The 18,644-nt window shown below is 47.4% G+C and overlaps 1 protein-coding gene across 4 annotated transcripts in view; it reads left to right on the top strand.

The window, feature by feature from the left end:
* Window positions 1–18,644, top strand: part of LOC138511145 (histone-lysine N-methyltransferase NSD2-like) — a 583,237-nt gene that overhangs the window by 213,240 nt on the left and 351,353 nt on the right. For all 4 annotated transcript variants that reach the window (XR_011280576.1, XM_069626644.1, XM_069626642.1 and 1 more), the window contains one exon: window positions 15,968–16,044. Coding sequence is in view for 3 of the 4 variants with exons in the window: in XM_069626644.1 (XP_069482745.1) it covers window positions 15,968–16,044 (77 nt within the window). In the remaining variant the exon portion in view is untranslated. The remainder of the gene's footprint in view (window positions 1–15,967; window positions 16,045–18,644) is intronic.

The raw sequence follows: 18,644 nt of genomic DNA, 5'->3' as shown, positions 1-18,644 counted from the left end.
GCATTGGCTGCTGCTGCTTTGCATAGTTTTCTGGGTCGCGGCGGCGGCTGCTGCTGCTTTGCATAGTTTTCTGGGTCGCGGCGGCGGCTGCTGCTGCTTTGCATAGTTTTCTGGGTCGGCGGCTGCTGCTGGTTTGCATAGTTTTCTGGGTCGCGGCGGCTGCTGCTTTGCATAGTTTTCTGGGTCGACGGTTGCTGCTGCGTTGCATAGTTTTCTTGGTCGCGGTGGCTGCTGTTGCGTTGCATAGTTTTCTGGGTCGCGGCTGCTGCTGCGTTGCATCATCTTCTGGGTCGACGGCTGCTGCTGCGTTGCATCGACGCCTGGGTCTGCATGCACTCATCAGCTCTGCTTCTGGAGTACTTTCGTTTCTCTTTGGTCACCTAGGGTACTTTTCCATCAAATCCACACCTGTAGCAGAGGAGTGGGACATACCTGGCTGTTCACTATAACAGTGGGTCAGCCTACAGCATGTCCTTTTTCCACTGGGACATTTTCTTCAAGGCTTCGGAACCCCTACAAATAACATTTGAAAGTGTTAAATGGTGCAGTTGCGTTAGCAACTACCACTTATTTACTTACTGTTTAATTCTGAGCTACACTCCTGCCTCTTGAGTGATGCATCATTGCTTGCTGCATATGTTTTCTTCCTGGAGTGTAATATGACCACCTGGCCCCCCTGGGTAGTGTGCCCAGATCTTTGGTAGCCCTCCTGGTATGCAGATTACTTGGATACTAGGGGGTAGCAGGCAACCCTGGAGTATTTCTGTGGTATTTTGGGTCCTGAATGATTGTATTAATGTGTGATTATATTGTCTAGGGTCCACTTGTCTGCCTACCTCTGACTGTGTATATGGGTAGTGTCGCCACATGTATGTACCTCACCTTTTAGAGTATGTACAGCCTTTAATAACTGTGTTCTGTTTCAGAACACCACTGTGTTCTGTTCGAGCAGAATACTTCCATCTGCTAGATATTGTGACCTTGGAATGAGTGCATCTTTGTCAGTATGCTAGTATGTTTTTTCATGGTGACTTTTAGGATTGGTTGCCTGACTCCTCTGAAACAGCTAGCATTGAAGAGTCTGGTCTTCCATTCTGGGGGTGCTGGAGGAGGTGGTGGTGGGGGGGGGGGGGGGGGGGTCACTGCTTTACCATTTAGCTGAGAAGGATACACAGCCATCACCAGAGGGATGTGCAAAGTTCTCCTTAATGGTGACCTAATTGCTGAGTAGGACCCGTGAGGGAGTGGGGTGGAAAGAATCAGGGAAGTAAATGCCATGACTGGCTCTTGTGTTAGTGTGTTCTGTATAGTGCTTCATGATATTAAGGCCACCTCTGAGCACTGAGGATTGGGGAGGGATTGTGTTCACGCTTCAAGCCAACATAGTATGCACAGTGTATCCAAAGAAAGCACAGGAGAGCCCCTTAGCCCTGACCCTCCAGTTCTATCGTGGGTATGCGAGGGGGACCCTTGGGAACTTCTAGGTTAGGGTGCCTTTCATTGTGCAGGCTTCCTGCTGAGGATAATGCCACGAGGCTGCTTCTAGAGCAGTCCCTGTGCCATGCCAGCAGACCTTGTGATGATGCCTGGGCTGTTAAAGGGACTCTGCTCAATGCAGGAGCTTGCTATGCTCCTCTGGGAATAATTTGCCTACCCCCCACTCCTTCCCTTAACTGCAGTTAGTTTGGTCACCAGGTCACAGTGTGAAACCCAGAACTTTGAAAAAGGAAAGCTCAGTTAATCACACTCCTGCTCTTTCTACAGCACTGAACAGTCTTCAGGCCCAAAATGGGGAGACCGGGCTTGAACCACGAAGGGATTTGCTCCACAGCCACACTCTGGAGTAAAATACCTATTAATCTGGTGGGTTTATGCCCTTAGAAAGACTTTAGAAACCGGAGGGTTTTTATGAAGTCCTGCCTGAACTGCAGAACTAACTCGTGGACCTGTGCCCTTTGCCAGCAGCAGAATACGTTGGGATTTGTGCAGTAAAGTGAGATGAAACCTGTGAGAAAAACCTGTGGAATCTGCAAGTTGCACTTACACGGTCCCACCCCAGCCGCTAGAAGGGCATTCTAGTTCATGCATTACCGGGTTTCTCGAGACCCCCTAGGGTCTGTAACTTAACTGTGCTTTGTGTCTTAGGGACTGGGTTGACACGCCCCACCCCCACCCCCACCCCCACCCCCGCGCGGGTGACTGGGATACACAGCTGCCTCTTCCCTACTGATCTCCTCTGGAAGCCATGGACTGCACCAAGCTGCGTTGCTTCCTGTGGGCAGTGGTGGAAATGGGGGGAGGGGCCGGGGAGGGGGAGGGAGAAATCTGGTGGGGATCCCCCAAGGCCCAGGATGGGGGTGGAGTTTGTGGGTGGCCGGTGTCTGCGGAGGTGGGTTTTAGAGGACGCAGGGTTTAGAGGGGCAGAGCTGGCAGGTGACCTCCGATCAAAGGAAATGTCCAAAATAACAGTTTAAAACAGCACAATTTCTTTCATGCTGCTTTTTTCAAGCTATATATCAATTCCACTTTAAACCACTTCCATGGCGCTGGTGCACCCAAAATATATCATTACCACTTGAAAACCGTTGGGGTCCCATCTGATGAGGTGTTAAAGGCAAGCGGCAAGTTCTGGGGTAGGGCTTGCAGTCAGGATTAAGGACGGAGCCTCGCAAACCCTTTCAACTAAAAGAATTGAAAAGCCCTGCCACTATACCCATGTGAAGGCTAGCCATAGACACCACCTACCTTGACCCACTGATGCCATGTCCCAGGCTATTGGAAAAATTGGTGCCAGGCAAAAAAGTAGAGGCCACGGTTAGGGAGTTGACAACCCATGGTGGTGTATGGACCAGACAGACACCGTTGCATGGCGAAAGTCTGCCATGCCCCTGGACCATCCTAAGGGGCTGAGCGAAGGATCACAGGGACAAACGCAAGGAGCCCCGCTGTTGGCAATTGCTTCCCTGCACTGGAAAGCAAAGTGCCCTGTTCCCACTAACTCCTGTGGAGTCCGTGCAGATGAGCGAACAGGAGAAAATCATAAGGCTGGAATACAACACTGCCTGCAATTACAAAAGCTTAATTTTTTTTTATTTTTTTACTGTCTGGCTAAAATTAGTATTGGCAGAACATAAAACCACCCAGCATCGGTGGTCAAAGTGTACGGAAAGAAGTAGTGGAACCATGTTCCCCCTACTGGCCTGCACCACTCCCCACAAACCCCACCGTCACCCCCTTACCCTCTTTCACGCACAATACAAACCCCAAAACACATGTGCCTGCTGTTTAGGGAAACGTAGAGTGCACTGAAAGTGCAAGTTTCAACTTAATCCTGCACGATTTTTAAAATGAAACCGTTTTGAAGCGGTTTCATTTTAAAATAAAATCATAGGAACCCAGAGTTTTGCATTAAAAGCAATGTCCTGTGCGAGCGCTGAGCACAAAGTGTAATCTACTCTGTGCACTTTGTCATAATCTGTGCTTGGGCCTGATTATGGCTGTGTGGTATGATGGTGTGGCGATGTCACTAACATTCTAGTGTTGGTTGAGGTTTGGAGTGCTGGGTTCTACTGGTGTCAGTTGTACCTAATGTGCTGGGCTGGATGGGTGCCCTAGTCCTTTCTCTGCTTTACAACTACAGACTAAACCTACATGTAAACTACTTACCTTCTGGTGTTCTTTGACTGTGAAGGAGACTTATTTTACTACACTGGCAACGAGGATGGGTCCTGTGCTGCTGGGAAGGGGCAGCTGGTGAGAAGCGCTGCCTTCCAGGGAGACATCCTCAAACAGGAAGAGGCTGCAGGCTGGGCGGTGCAGTGGTGGTCCAGGTCAGGGTCCAGTTTGAGGATCCCGAGAGTCCAGTTGCCGGGCGGTGCTGGACTCTAAGGGCCCATTTAAAAGGCTCAGCAAGGTGGTCTTGGCAGTGCAGGCGTGAAGTCTGCCAGGGGCTGGGGTGGCCCCAGGGTGTCCTCTAAGGGCACAGAAGCTTTGTGTTGCAGTTTGGTATTTAGCGTCCATTGGCGCTGCTCGGAGTGGAGGTTTCTCCTGTGAAGTTGGAGTGGGTGCTGCAATTGTCGCGTAATCGGGAGCGGGTCGGCACTACATTCCCAGCGCTCTGCATGTACAGTCGGAGCAGACTGTGTTGGGGCCGGTGCTGCTGCGTTTCTCGGGAGATATGCTGGAAATCTGGGATGGCCATCGCAGGACATGCATTGTGGAGTCAGGTTGGCTGGCCAGGAGCGGAAGGCTGTGCTTTCTCTGCGGGGTCGACAGAAGGGCTGATGGCGGCGGCTGCTACTGCGTGTGCGGTCCATGTTGGAGGGTGGCGTTCAGCTGGTGCACGGTGCGGGTGCCGTAGACACACTGCCCGCAAGTAGGCAGTGTGTCCTTAGAGGTGTGATGACCATCCGTCAGCATTGAAGGTAAGGCGGTGCCCGTGGCTGCAACAGCAAGTTGGAGTGACTGCGTTATAAGGGGCAGTGAGGAGGACTTGGGGTTGCCCCAGCTTGTGGGAGGAGCGCTGATGGCGATTGAGATGATGCCCTGTTGCACAGGAGTTTGTGGCATGTGTTGAGGACCGGCATGTGGAAAATAGAAAAGACTGTTAGTGGATTGCGGGAAAATGTTTTTGCACTTCAGAAGCCTTCAGGGAAGTGCCATGCTTCTCGTGTGTCAAGGGTTTGCAGCAACAGCAGGTCTTCTATAATTGGGGTCGTTTTGACATGGCAGTTGGTTGGAGAGAGTTGGACCCTGAACTGTGGGGATGTGCGTATCTGGATGAAGAAGTCCGTGACTTCTGAGGACTTATCCGAGGTAGGCGTTGGATGAGGTTGGTGTTATCAATGCTGTTTGTTGTTTTATGTTGTGGCCTCCGGGGTTAGGTTATGCATGTGGCGCTGGTTCCTGGGTAAATGTTAGGTGTTTAAGGCCTGTGTATGTATTGCTGTTGTGTTTGTGGTGGCCTGCTGTTTAGGACATCCCTCTGGGTTTGCAGTATGGACTCGTGGTTGTGGTCCATGGGCAATGTTTTTAATGTTTACTATGTTTTTTCATTTGCAGGTGGGGTTGACTTGGACCTGTGGGTGTGGGGATGGCAAGGGGCCTTTTGCGCCATGTCATTTTACTTGCCTTTCACATATTCGCTTTGCATTTTGTGGTCATGTTGGCGCTATAGGACTTGAGCGCCATTTTACCTGCACTTGTTCTGCATTTATTTGTTCATTTTACAGACAGGTTGGGGTTGGCGCAGGGACTTTGGCGCCATAGACATAAGCTGGTTTGGTTTTTGCAGGATTTTGTGTTGTCGTGTTATGTTTTATTTTGGTTCGTAGGGGCATGTCCCCTGATCTTAATTTTGGGGTGCCGTCAGTGGTTGTATGGGGCGGTGAGGTGCTGTCTGTTTAAGGGCCAGTGAGGTGCTATCTGTTATTTTAAGGGCCAGTGAGGTGCTGTCTGGCTACGTTTCGGGGATAGTGTGGTAATGTGATGTCTGGCGGTAGGATCAGAGTTTTGGTTTGGAGTTTTTGAGTTGGACATAAACATGGTGGCCACATGTCTGTGTGGGGCTTAGAAGTAGAGTGGGTTAGTTTAGGGTACAAGGTCTCCACCAGGGAAGGATGTATTGTTTGGTTCCTTCTATTGTTTTTCAGTGGCTTATAGGAGTGGGTGTTCAGGCTTTGGGGAGGGCCTGTGGTTTGGGTTTAGTTTCTTGTGTTTTCTTTTTAAGATCTTGGTTAGAATTTTTGTGGTGTAGTGGATTGGTTCAGTTGGGAGTTGTCTGAGCTGGTATGAGCTGTATATTTCTTTGACGATTGGGGTATTTTTCATCTTGGTGGTTGGTGAGCAGTGTTGCAATCAGTGTTCTAGTGGTGGGTCATAACTTTTCTGGCAATATTGTGGTTGTGTTGGGTTTCTATGGCTTTAGTGTTGTCAGTGGTAAGGAGGGAGGTGTGTGCCATAGGGTTTCAGGCATTAAAAAATGTCAGCATTCTCAATACAACTGTAATAGGACGTCCACAACAAAAAGACCCATAGGGTTTCAGGCATTAAAAAATGTTCGAAGTGCAATTTCCGCATTTCTACAAGTGCAGGGCAGTTAGTTAAAATATGCTTCAATATTTCTGGTTCAGAGCTATTGGTACAATGTCAATGGGCTCTATCTGCCAGGTTCACCTTTGACCCAGCTCTATATGATTTCTCGTGGGCCACAAGTCTGAACCCGAAGGAAAAATGTCCTATATTTGAGGGCAGGGAATTTTAGACGGTATCATTCCGGTTTGTTCAAGGGTTTTAAAATGAAGTGCCCATACTTGAAACTTTGATACTTTTGAAACAATTGCCACATCATTGCCGGTCATACCAACAGTTTGTTTTTTGCTTTGGTCGGATTGTTGATCAATAAATTAGGTGAAATGTCTGCAGCGTTCATGGAATTAATGGTTAAACGTACCCAAGGAGAAAGGGAGTTATCAAAATTGGTTTTCGTCAATTTTGCTATAATTGATAGTAGGGAGTCTGATGACGGAGCTAGCAGAAATGTCCTATACGTGTTAGGACTTACCATATGACGATACTAGTGGGTGATATTAGACCAATTCATACTTGAGAATTTCCATCAGTGGACTAGATGACAACCCCAAGACCTTGTTCTAAAATAGGCCTTCAAGTATAGTCCAATATTTTGTCCCTTAATAGATTCTACATTCCGCTCCATACGTGATATAGGTATTACTTTTTGTTTATAGTAGATCAGAACAGGTTTATAGGAACCTTTTCCATATTTTTTATGAAGTAGTCTAGCTTGAGAAACTGCCGTTAGTAACTTTGTTCTTAATTTAAGATGGTACGGGAGATCTGCTAGGCGTTACACTTCAGACTTCCCCGCCGGCATCCTTGCAGAATACAACTTCTTTACAGGCTCCTCTATGGTCCAGGTACAAGCTACCATGGCTTCTGTACAAACGTCAACGCACTCCAGGTCACGTGACACGCCTTGTACGTGGAAGACGTACAGCAAGCCACGCCCCTCTTACGACTATAAAACCGTCTTCCAAGGGGCTCGTTGCTGCTAATTAGCGTTACCAGCTACACGCGGTTTCATCCGTTTCTTCTTCGTGTATCCCTACATGAATCCTTATCTGAACTCCTGGTTTTGACCTTTTGCCTGAAATTTGGATTGCTTCGTCTCCTCCCTTGTTCTTGTTGTGATCGTCTGGTTGTTGGACTCGGAACGCTTCTGGATATGGCTCTCTTCTGTGTCTTGCGGTTCTTCCCTGGTTGCCGCTCTGCACATCAATTTTGGCTGTTTTTCATCCGGATCATCTCAACAACTACTCAACTATAATCGTGTACTAAGGTACATATCTATTGTCTTCCATGGACATTGTTTTCTGTTGGATTCTGGGACATTGAGTGACTTTCCTGTGAGATTTCTCTTCAGTGAATAGGAACGCTTTCCTGAACTGCACCAACCCGATCCTAGTGCGTCCCTCGTGCCGTTCGGGGTTATTTACCTATACTAACTTCCCTGTTTCTTATTTTCTCCTGTCTTCAGAATCCTGAACTCCTCTTTCAATCTAGGACTCCTCTTACTCCATTTATCTTTACTCAGGTCAGTTGTTATCAATTCTATAGCTAAAGTGGGAAACGATACTGATTTAGATTTATTCCACTCATTCGTGTTATTCTTTGTAGATTATCCCGGGGAAACGCAATTCCACTCCAATATCCATATAGGTAGTTGTCCAATCATTTACTGTTCTAATCACTTGTTTAACATCAACACATCAACACTGTCTAATATCTTGGTATTCTTTTGCAGCATTGGTATTGGCGGTGTGTGTTCACCCCGCTCTTTTATTCAATTGACATCTGTCTGTTCTACTGAAACAGCAGAGAGGTACATTGTGGAAAAGAGCCCCTCTTTGAGGAAGCCTGAGTCATGTACTCAGGGTGCTGGGATGGAAGGCTGAATTCGGAATTATATGCTACCAACATCTCCAAGGTCGTGTTCTCCGCATCTTTGACCTATTCGGGGTGGTGAGTAACACTAGGTCGTTATTAGTGTTCATCCCCAAGTAACGCGACTCTAACTACTTGAACAGCAGATTGGGAAATCATCCACCTAAAGCTATATTTTTCTTGGACCTGCTACTTGCACAGATTGATATTTTGGTTTTCTCCATGATGACAGCTATGTGGTTGGTTTGGACATACCTATGTAAAGGCGAGAATACATTTTGGAGGCCTTTCATGGTTTATGACAGTAAGATTAAGTTGTCTGCGTATAACGGTCAGGGTAGCGAACTTGAGCCCAGTTTAGGAGGGTCTGAGCATCTCTCCTTTAGTTTCCAATATCAGCTATAAAAAAATTAGAGTAGCAGCAAGGATGCAGCCCTGTTTCAGAACCTTCAAGGTCAATATTGGGTGAGATAATTGGCCTTCTTGAGTTAGTCTTAATGTTAAAGTAGAATTGAATAATTAGATCGCGGATCTAAGCTGGGCACTTTGCTTTTTTTATTCAATTTATCAAATAATGGTTCCCTTGAAATTGAGTCGAAGGCGGGTTTAAAATCGATAGCCATATAAATGGTTTGTCCCATGTATTGACCTAGATGTTTTGATAAGAGATGGGGCTAGTAAATTAATAGAAGTCCCTAACTCGGGATCAAAACCTGTTTATAAATTGTCCATAGGATGTTTGTCTAACACCAAGCTTGTAAAGTCTCTCTGCAATAAGCGGGCAAATACTTTACCTGGAACATCCAATAAGGCTGTGGGCTGATAGTTTGACTATCACTTTTTTTTAAAGATTTATTATGACAGATTTTTTTTCCAGGTAGGCAGTATTTGTCTGTTGCGTAATACCTGAGAAAATAAGTTATAAAATATCAGCCCAAGCACCAGGGTGCACCTTTAGCATTAGATTTGAAAGGTTCTAGAGCCACTTAATATGGTTATTTCCTAAAGGATGTTATCGCAATCGAAGCTAAGGGTAGCCTCTGTCAACCAGCGTCCAGTTTGCGTAACAAGATTACTCGATATGATATACAATTCTTCATAATTTATCCAGCTAGATTCCTACACTGCATTCATTTGAAAGTTGATTAAATCCGCTAGTTATCGTTGCCCAAATTTGGCCGCTGGTCTTGGACGTGATGGCTTTGAGCATGTGTCCACTATCTTTCTGCAGCATGAGCATTTGGTGAGATGTCCGCCAGTTACGATATTGATTCACGGGCTACAGGCAAACTTAGAAATATTTCACAATGTGCAATTGCCCTCAATTTATTCCAAAGTAAGGTTTTTTGTTTGTTTTGTATATTTCAGTATCAAAGATGTTTGTGTCTGAAGGATGGTTTAGAATTAAGCGATGGAGATACCCTGAATAGACTCGTAATTGCAACGTTGCGTCCCTCGAGGTCAGTTAATTCGGGATTGAGAATTGGATTCCGGTCTAGCATGTTGGTGTTAAAAAGGGCTATGATTCATCTGACCATCTGAATCGATTCCTTCCTCCACTTGGGGACAATTTAACAAGATAAAATTCAATAGCATCTGACTGGGATAGCCACTTCCATTTGAGAGACAGGAGGTCATGATCACTTTTAGTCTGCGATAGGGTCTCGGTTATCGATCAAATTGTAAGTATTTCACGGAACGAAAATGTAAACGACGGTGGTTGCTGAATTCCCTCTTTCCCATGTTTTTGGAGGATGTCTCCTTTTTAGGGTCACATTCATCATGATCAGCTGTCGTTCTTTCGTGAGTGCCAGCTATTGTTTGGCGGTTTCAGTTAAATTTGGTTTATGGGACTGGATGCAGTTGATGTTGTCGCCTGCAATTAGTAAATGTAAAATTGACGTCTCTCGGCTAACCAAATCCAACTTATCAGATACTTTGATAGGCTATAGCTGCGTGATTCCAATAATAGATGTTAAGAGCAGCCATGTTGCCGAATGGAGTTTTCAAAGTTAGCAGTTGGGTATAAGGATTAGGGAAGGCCATGGGGTTAAGCTAAATTGTCATTTAGCCTTCCCTGCCACTAGGAGGCCTGCTGACGGACGGCTCAATGTTCCCCTGACTGCGTGCAATAAAGGGAGTATGGCCTTCCCACACGGTGGCGTCTAGAAGCCAGGTTTCCTGCAGCATGACTGTCGAAGGAATTGAGATTATCGGTCTTACTAAAGCGAAGGTGTTTGAACCCTCTAGTTTTCCCAGAGGCTACGGTATGCAGTCATTGGTCAGGTTGGGTGGATTATTATCTTTGGTAACCTGGCAAAAAATGTACAGGTCCCGTTGACCATGATCGGGTGGCCATTAAATTAACTTGACGAGGCTCTTCAGACAACCGTTGGGAGCAGGGAATTGTTAGCGGGGTGTTATGACTAGGTTCTAATTCAGCATATTGATTTTGTTTTTGACTATTTCCATGTTGGGAAGTTAACTTCAGATAAGTGGTAAGACTACAGTGAGCGGAGTATGATCTTGAGTTAGTATAAAACCTAAATGATATAACTGAGTTCTCGCTTGCCATAACATAGTCCTGATTACACCTGATTGAATCCATACATTTACCAGACTCGTTAGAAATATCTATAAACTCAACTTGAGTGATGCCATTGGATTGAATGTCTTCTGAATGTTTTCAGTGATGGACATTTTAGAATACTTGATCTGTTCAAAACGTATTGGGGGCATGGATTAGGCCTACATTGTAAGATCAACGCATGATAGTTTTTTGCGATAAGGGGTATGATCTTATTACATGAGTTACATTTATTTTCTGTTCCATCAGGCCTAGGTGCTCTGTTACTGTATTAAAACCCAATGTTTGTGTATTAGTAGTATGATGTGAATTTTAGTAGTCTACATGAGCTGTCTTGAGGGCAGCTGGGGATTGACAGTCTTTCTTTCCTTCTTTGCTCCAAAGTTGTGATGCAGGATTTAGGTTGCCATAATTTGAGAGTTCATCTCGTTGTTGATTCGAAATTGAATTTTAGTTGGACCCTCCTTAAAGACACTTGAACGGGTTAGCACCAGTGAAGTTAACTCGGTTGCTTCAACCCACAGAAGACTACGCGCCCCTGCACAGAAGGCAGGATGGAGAGCACGCCAGACATCATAACGTCAGGAGTGGGCCATCGGGTCGAGTCCAGGGGGCTGGTGGGAGGAAACTAAGTCTGTTCCTAAGCCCAGTCCTCCTGTGTTTTCAGGCCCGACCGCCACAGAAGGCATCGTCCAGAATTGGGAACCTCCAGGGTGAATCCGGCAACCAGGGCATAAGGGCGTCCCCGTGGATACCAGATGAGCCTAACAGAACGCGAAGCCTCATAACATTATCCACCTGGGTGCCATGGAGACTTCAGAAATGGACCAACTGGCTCAGTTATTAGGACAATTACGCGCCACATGCATTCGGCTAGGCAAGAGACTAATACCCTGCGAAGGGACCTTGTCACCAAGGATCGCACCGAAGAAATCAGTAAGCAATTCCTGCAATCACAGGCCGGACAAGCTCCATTTCCTGGGACAAATCCACCGGCACAGGCAACTGTCGTCTGCCACTCCAGTGCAAATCACCTTACCCGGAACAATACCGTTAGCACCGCCAGAAAGGTTTTCAGGTGATCCAAGGAAGTATGCTGCATTTATGAATCAATGTCGCCTTCACTTCCTCTGCAGACCGGGCGCATTCCCTAACGATCAGGCACGAGTAGCATTTATTTTGTCATCTGAGCAGTAGTGCAGCAGATTGGTCAGTGCCGCTTGTGAGCTATGATGATCTGTTGCTACGTGACTTTGGGGGCTTCCAAAGAGAAATGGAAAAGCTCTTTGCTCGACACACCCATGAACAAGCTGTAGACACTCTTATCACTCCGACAGGGGAATCAGGATTTACTAACATACATAGCAACCTTCAGTAAGTTAGTGGCCGAAACCAGGTGGCCTGAAGACAAGAGAACCACATTGTTTCACAGAGGCCTTCGAGGGGAATTAAAGGACGTCTTGGCTCAGGTAGTTGATCCACCAAGAGACTGTAGTGAATTTATCAATCTGGTGGTGCAACTAGATCGACTACAAGATTGGAAAGCAGATCGGTCCAGATCAGACAGACAGGCTGTGTATCTACGAACCAAGGATGCTACTATGCGCACGTCAGAGAATACCACAGAGCCAAAAGCTGAGAGAGACGAGAGCCTGTGGTGTCGGTTCGGGCTGCCCTGAGTGGGCGCCCCGTGTTGTCGGCGTCCAGCCGCTCGGTGCGTTGTGGATGTCTGGCCGTCACATGGATGAAGCAGTCCTCTGCCAGGGGGCTGGGTCGCGGCAGCCACAGGCGCGGGACGTCGGTTACGGCCGTCCTAGTCTGGCCACCATGCCTGGATTCTAGCAGGGAGGGAGGGGCGGATGTCTCCCAGCGGTGGTCCATTGGCGTGGTATCGCCGTCTGCGGTCCAAGGATCGCCCGCTCCCCGGGGCCCCGAAGGCGGCGGGTCTCGCACAGGCTGACTCTGGGATGTTACTAGTGTTCCCGGGTCTGGTTCTGCTCCAGGTTGCAGGAGTTGCTGCCTGAGTGGTCCGCTGCCTCGATGCTGTCCGAGGTCGGGCTTTTTTTCGCAAGAACCGGAGTTTAACAGGATATATTGCCAAGCCGCCGGGAGCCGATGCGATTAGCTCCTCATGTGCCGCCTAGGCATTTCTTGCTCCCAAATTCCCAGTGGCGGCCGCTTACATAGGGCGGGGGGGTGATACCCTCCTCCCCCCAACACCCCCTACAGAAAGAGGGAGAAGAGACAACCCTGTGCCGACAAATGCAAATCAGTGTTGTGCAGAGCGGCAGATCAATGATTTATTTATTAGTCTGCTGCTCTGCAATGATGTGCTGCTGGCCTGGGCCAGTCCTGCTGCTGCCCAGCGGCAGGGCGCCTCCTGATTTACGTTCTGTTCTGCCTTGTAGAGTGCATGGAGCTTGTAGCTCCACGCACTCTACGTAACATCCTCTCATTCAGGAGGCTGGCGGGGCGCTGGAGGGGTGGCCCCGCACTATTGCTATTGTGAGCAAACAGCGCACCACTCGGAGTCCTCCTGGACTCCAGGACATGCAGCATAGCAACAGCCAGGTTGTGGATTGTCATTGGCTGTTTGCCAGCCAATGACAATCCGTGTGTGGGTGGAGGCAGTGTGCCACTGCCTCACCTCGTTCGTTGAAGCTTAGCTGCTGGTGGACTTCTTCCAACTCGTGCCCAGGCCAGAACCAGGCCCATCCACTTGTGCAGCCCTACCTGAGTGACGGTCCGCCTCCAAAGGTAAGGCAAGTGTTGGCTTGGGCTTGTGGACGTGTTGATTCACTACAGGTAAGTACACTCTGTGCCTACATCTCACTGGGATATGCAGTGCCAGTGTCACGGCTTGTGCACCGACCATGTTGTTGCTTGCCGCCTTGACTTCACCAGGATTCTTGGTGAAGGCCGGGCCGCGGGCGGGCAGGACTTGGAGCACTGTCTGTGCTGTGCACAGTGGCCTACAGAGGATGGCGACCAGGCCATCCGAACCCAGGACTGGAGTCTGAGCTTGGCTGCCTTGGTCCTCCTCAGTTCAAATGACAATCGTGTGAACCAGTCCTCCTGTGTCTGACTCTGGACTCCAGAGTCAGACACAGGACCGGTTCTCACGATTTTATTGGAAATATAAGAACACATTAGGCACAGCGTGCGTACGCGTGTCACACGTATACTTTCTAATGTTACGTGAACGTTCCGTGTCTCACATTTAGAACTTGCTTAGACACACTTGTGCTGCTTAAAGTGCCCATGTGTGATTCTTAAGATTTATTGCATTGACGTACAAACAGCATTTGAAATGCCACGCAATCATCCTCTGCATACGTTAGTGGACACCATCCTTCCTGAACGGAAGGAAGCATGATGCGCACGCGCTTCGCATGCCACACGTGTGGAGAGGAACTGACACTTTTCCACTTGCAGGGAGTGAGTATGCAACAGGAGTTTCATGCAGTACATAGTGAATCCCACTGACTTCATTTGGGTTTTCTTTAATAGGAATAATGTGAGAAGAGTGTGGGAGGCAGTTTGGCTCTGTCGTATTGTGTGCTTCCATTGGTTTCTTCTTTAAATGTATATATGGTCCTGAAAGTGACTGTGTGGGACAGTCTGGCTTTGTCGCGAGGTGCGCTTCACGTGTTTAGTTTCATAACCGAGGCATGGGACTGAAATTGTGAATTGTGCATCAACGTGAGGCTTAACCTTTTCTGGTTTTATGGCAATAGCTGGTTCTGGGCTCCCGTGGAATGGTGTGTAAGTACTTGAGGGCAGGGACGATACAAAAGTCACTGTGACCACCTTGAGGACAAGTGTGTTGACTGCATTCATCACAAGTGCTTACATGGTCACCGCAGCAGGTTGCTGTTTGGTATCTTTCAGATATGCGGTGTTTATCTTTTTCTGTCCTTTACCATGGCGACATCATGCATGCTGATGTCTTGTCTGGTGCAAACATCTTGTGTGAGACGTCGTGGCAGAAGTTCGTCTTTTCTGCTCTCATCTGGAGACACAAATTGTGTGCTTTCTTGGCAAAAATTATAATGTGCCATCAGGACACTGTGTTGGAATGGTGGCCTCCTACACTTCATCACTCCCTAATCCATGCTTCTCCCATGGGAGGTGACGCAGAGACCTGTATCATGTGCACCACTGCCTATGAAGCCATACATCAGCAAATGGAAATGCTTTGCCAATGTGGACCAGTTTGATGAGTTACTTCAGGGGTGGAATATATCTGGGGCTATGCTAATGTCAGGACTGCCTCCAAGCAGCCCAGACACTGCCTCCAAGCAGCCCAGACACTGCCTCCAAGCAGCCCAGACACTGCCTCCAAGCAGCCCAGACACTGCCTCCAAGCAGCCCAGACACTGCCTCCAAGCAGCCCAGACACTGCCTCCAAGCAGCCCAGACACTGCCTCCGCTCCGGCCCATTTTGCGACACTTGATAGAGCTTTTTAATAAAGTGTGAAGCGACTTGGTCAGCCCATTTTAAAGAATATTTATTCAGCATATTTATTCAAAATTATATATTTCCATCATTACTATCTATTTAATTAATTTCTTTATGCACACACCATAGTACAGCTATTCGCAATACAAGCTGCTGTAAAATGCACCATCACACTTGCACACGTAAGAATAATGTACCACCATTAGTATGTGAAACCTAATGCTTTTTAGTTCATATTTCGGTGGGTTTGGACAGTAAATTGTACCTTTTGGAGGCCATTTTTCAAATATTTTCACCAGGGGAGGACACCCCCCCCCCCCCTGCACCCCTCTTGTGTGCTATGGGCTTGCATGCTGCGCACCCTCACTCCCAAATTCCCCCTGGGAAATGTATGCCCCGCCAGCTTTGACTCACCAGCCGCCACTGCAAATTCCATGAATGCAGTTTATATGTTTAGACATTGTATTCAGGCCTTTGAGTAGAATCCTGTAGAGTGATGTGGTGGGTTCAGCTTGAAGACTGTTGGGAATATGGTTGCTTGCGCACTTGGTTTTGTGCGACTCCCATTTTTCACTGACCCTTTCCAACCCACTAGCTGGTAGAACAATATCAAAGCTGCGGGTATGTGTGCGTTTCTTTATTGTGGCAGAGTAGAGGCTGAGTTGGACTTCTGGCCTCTTCTGGGCCAGTTTTAATGCCTCTTTTGCCCTCCCTGCTGATTTGTGCACATTATACTTCTGTTTTTGTAGCAGTCCTGCCCCACCAGTGCCCTGTACCATTGCCCATTTCACCTGCCCATAGACCTGGCCCTGCAACAACTTTTGCACCTAACGTCCATATTGAATTTTTCTAAATTTGGAATGGCCTGTCTTTCCTAGTTTATTTCCTCATTTTCTGAAACGTTTACACTTTTAAAACTGGTTCACCAAGATGATTGTATAATTTTGTTTTTATAGCACTGAGGGAATCTGACTATTTTCGTGGGATAAACAGAAGAAACGGTCTCAAGCCTCCGCCTTATAAACATATTAAGGTAAGGTTTTCTGCCCCAAGGGTGTAATTGAAAATATCTGCTGGTTATTATGTAGGAATGAATGACCAGTTGCCTGCTCAGGCGCTGTTTAATTTTTTTATGTTTGAGATGGAGTTGGGCTTCAATCGCTGTATGATTGAAATTGCGATAAGTGGGAACCCTTCAGTTTCCAGGCGTTGTACGATGGTAGCATAGTGGAACGTGTATCCGTGCACATGAAGAGTGAATGCATATGTTGTGTTAAGACAGAATTTCCATTTTGGGAACTTGAGGGCGCTCTTTAGTGTGCCTTCACTTCCTGCTTGTTCCCGTTTTTTATTTTTGGATAGATGACCTTTGCCACTCCTTTAGAGCATGTGTGCTCCTGGGTTGCTCATCGGGCTCCCTGTCCTAGGGGTGCTTCATAAGCACCCTGTTTGACCCGCGGGGTGATTAGATCATCCTACATTGGTTTTTTGGACTATACTGGTGGTCGGGTATTTAGTTCTGGCTACAATATGGGTGCAAGGCATTGTACCGCATTGACAGCGCAGCGTATATTTTTAGTAGCTATTGGGACACCTGCTTTGGGCCATTCTTTTTCTGAAGCTTCTTGTATTCCAAGGATCTACAGGTAGGCCTGAAATGGCCATGCCGCGCACGTCGGCTCTTTGTGAGCCTGCCTGGCAGCTTCCATATTGATTTTTACTAGTACATGTCCATGGGTTGTTCCCATCACAACCTCTGAGGGTGATGTGGGTTGAGTTGCAGTTGTAGGGGATAACCCGATTGGTGGGAGGAATGTCTGTGGATCGATCTGTACTCTGATGATGGGCGGCAAAGTAAAGCCAGTTAAACTTACGAACTCCAGTGTTTCAAAACAAATGTTCGGCTAATGCACAAAGTGAGTTTCGAGGGGATTGTGTCCTCCGACGTATTCCACATCTATGACAGGTAATCGCCACAGATGTGCTGCTTCAGAAAACGTTATCTGCGTCCCGCGTCAATGACGTTGATACTGTGTCCTTGAGGGCCTCCGTCAAGCCGGCGTCACCGGAATAAGTAAGATGCACAACGCCCGTAGCCTCAGTTCCGTTTTTTCCACGAACGTGTTCGCTTCGGAATCTCGGCACGCCTCGATTCTTCTCCTGATTGAATAGGTTCTTCGTTCTTGGTTTTTGTGAATAATCATGTCTTCTACCCCGCGGTCGGGCTTCAAGAAGTGTCAGGACTGCGGTTCCAAGATGTCTCTTACGGACCGCACAACGTCTGCCTCTTGTGCCTCGGCAAGGACCACTCCACCGATGACTGTGACGATTGCCAGTCTTTGACTTCGAAGGCCTTGCGGGAGCGAAGAAAAAGCGACCTGTAGGTAGGGTTTCCAAATCCCAAAAGTCGAAATCCACGGGGCGTTCGACCGATGATTCGAGGGGCGAGAGAGACGAGAGAAGGCAACAGCAGTCAACCTACCCACCAGAAGGGGAGAACATTGGATTGGATAGCGGAGTACAACTGCACAGCCACTATCTCATCCATCATGCCTCTACTTTGGACAGACCACTCACTGGTGTCCTTCAACTTATCCACTACCAGGCCCACTCCTACAGCCCCTATACTGGTGACACCATGTTTAACCAGAAGTAAAAAAAAAAAAAATCACAGTAGAGAAAGTAATCCCTGCTATCCTACCCATTCTAAATGCACTGCCTGAAAATCTAGATCCCAGCACTCTAGTCCACGAATTCAACAACATCATGCTTACTACCTTGGACAAAATCTCCCCTCTTAAACTTAGATCCAGCAAAGCCTACTTAAATAAATGGTTCACGCCACAACTTGGAGACCTACGCCTCCTGAAAAGAAAAAGTGAAACCAATTGGAGACTATACCCCGCCAACGACGACAAAGCCAAATTAACCTCTCTCTCCTCGCACTACAAGAATGAAGTCTACCTGGCACGCCCTGTGTCGACGCCCATTTTCGAGTTTCGAAAAACAAACTGTAATACTCTGCAGCTTCCACTAGATGTCGGCCTATGCACAGCATGTGAATCTAAGAAGATACAAGCATCAGAAATACGATTACGGTGAGTAATGTATCCCATTTCACTTCACGAACGTGTCTACCCTGGAAGTAGAAAAAAACATCCTCTCGCTCAAACCCTCCAATTGCAAAGGCGACATCTGCCCACCACAACTTATAAAAGATGCTGCCAGAGACTTATCTCCCTTCATCTCCAAACTGATCAACACCTCCTTTGCCTCAGACACTATCCCTGCCAACCTAAAACATTCTTGGGTGCTCCCACTCCTCAAGAAACAGACATTCGACCCTCTCATCCCCACCAACTATCGTCCCATTACCACGGTACCTTTCTTACTTAAAATTCTGGATAAAGCCGCTTGTATCCAGATTCAAAACCAACTAGAAGTGCATAGACTCCTAGGAGATGGACAATCTGGCTTCCGCCCACTACACGGGATGGAAACTGCCTTAATCGACCTAAAATCCCAAATCGACGAGCTGAGAGACAAAGGGAAGACGGCACTTTTGCTCCTACTTGATCTCTCGGCAGCATTTGATCTTGTGGACCATAAAGTCCTCTGCAGACACCTCGATTC

The sequence above is a fragment of the Ambystoma mexicanum genome, chromosome 6p (genome assembly GCF_040938575.1).
Source record: "Ambystoma mexicanum isolate Mex_15411 chromosome 6p, UKY_AmexF1_1, whole genome shotgun sequence".
Taxonomy (NCBI): Eukaryota; Metazoa; Chordata; class Amphibia; order Caudata; family Ambystomatidae; genus Ambystoma; species Ambystoma mexicanum.
The sequence above is the reverse complement of the archived record's forward strand: the minus strand, read 5'-3'. Positions and strand labels throughout refer to the sequence as shown.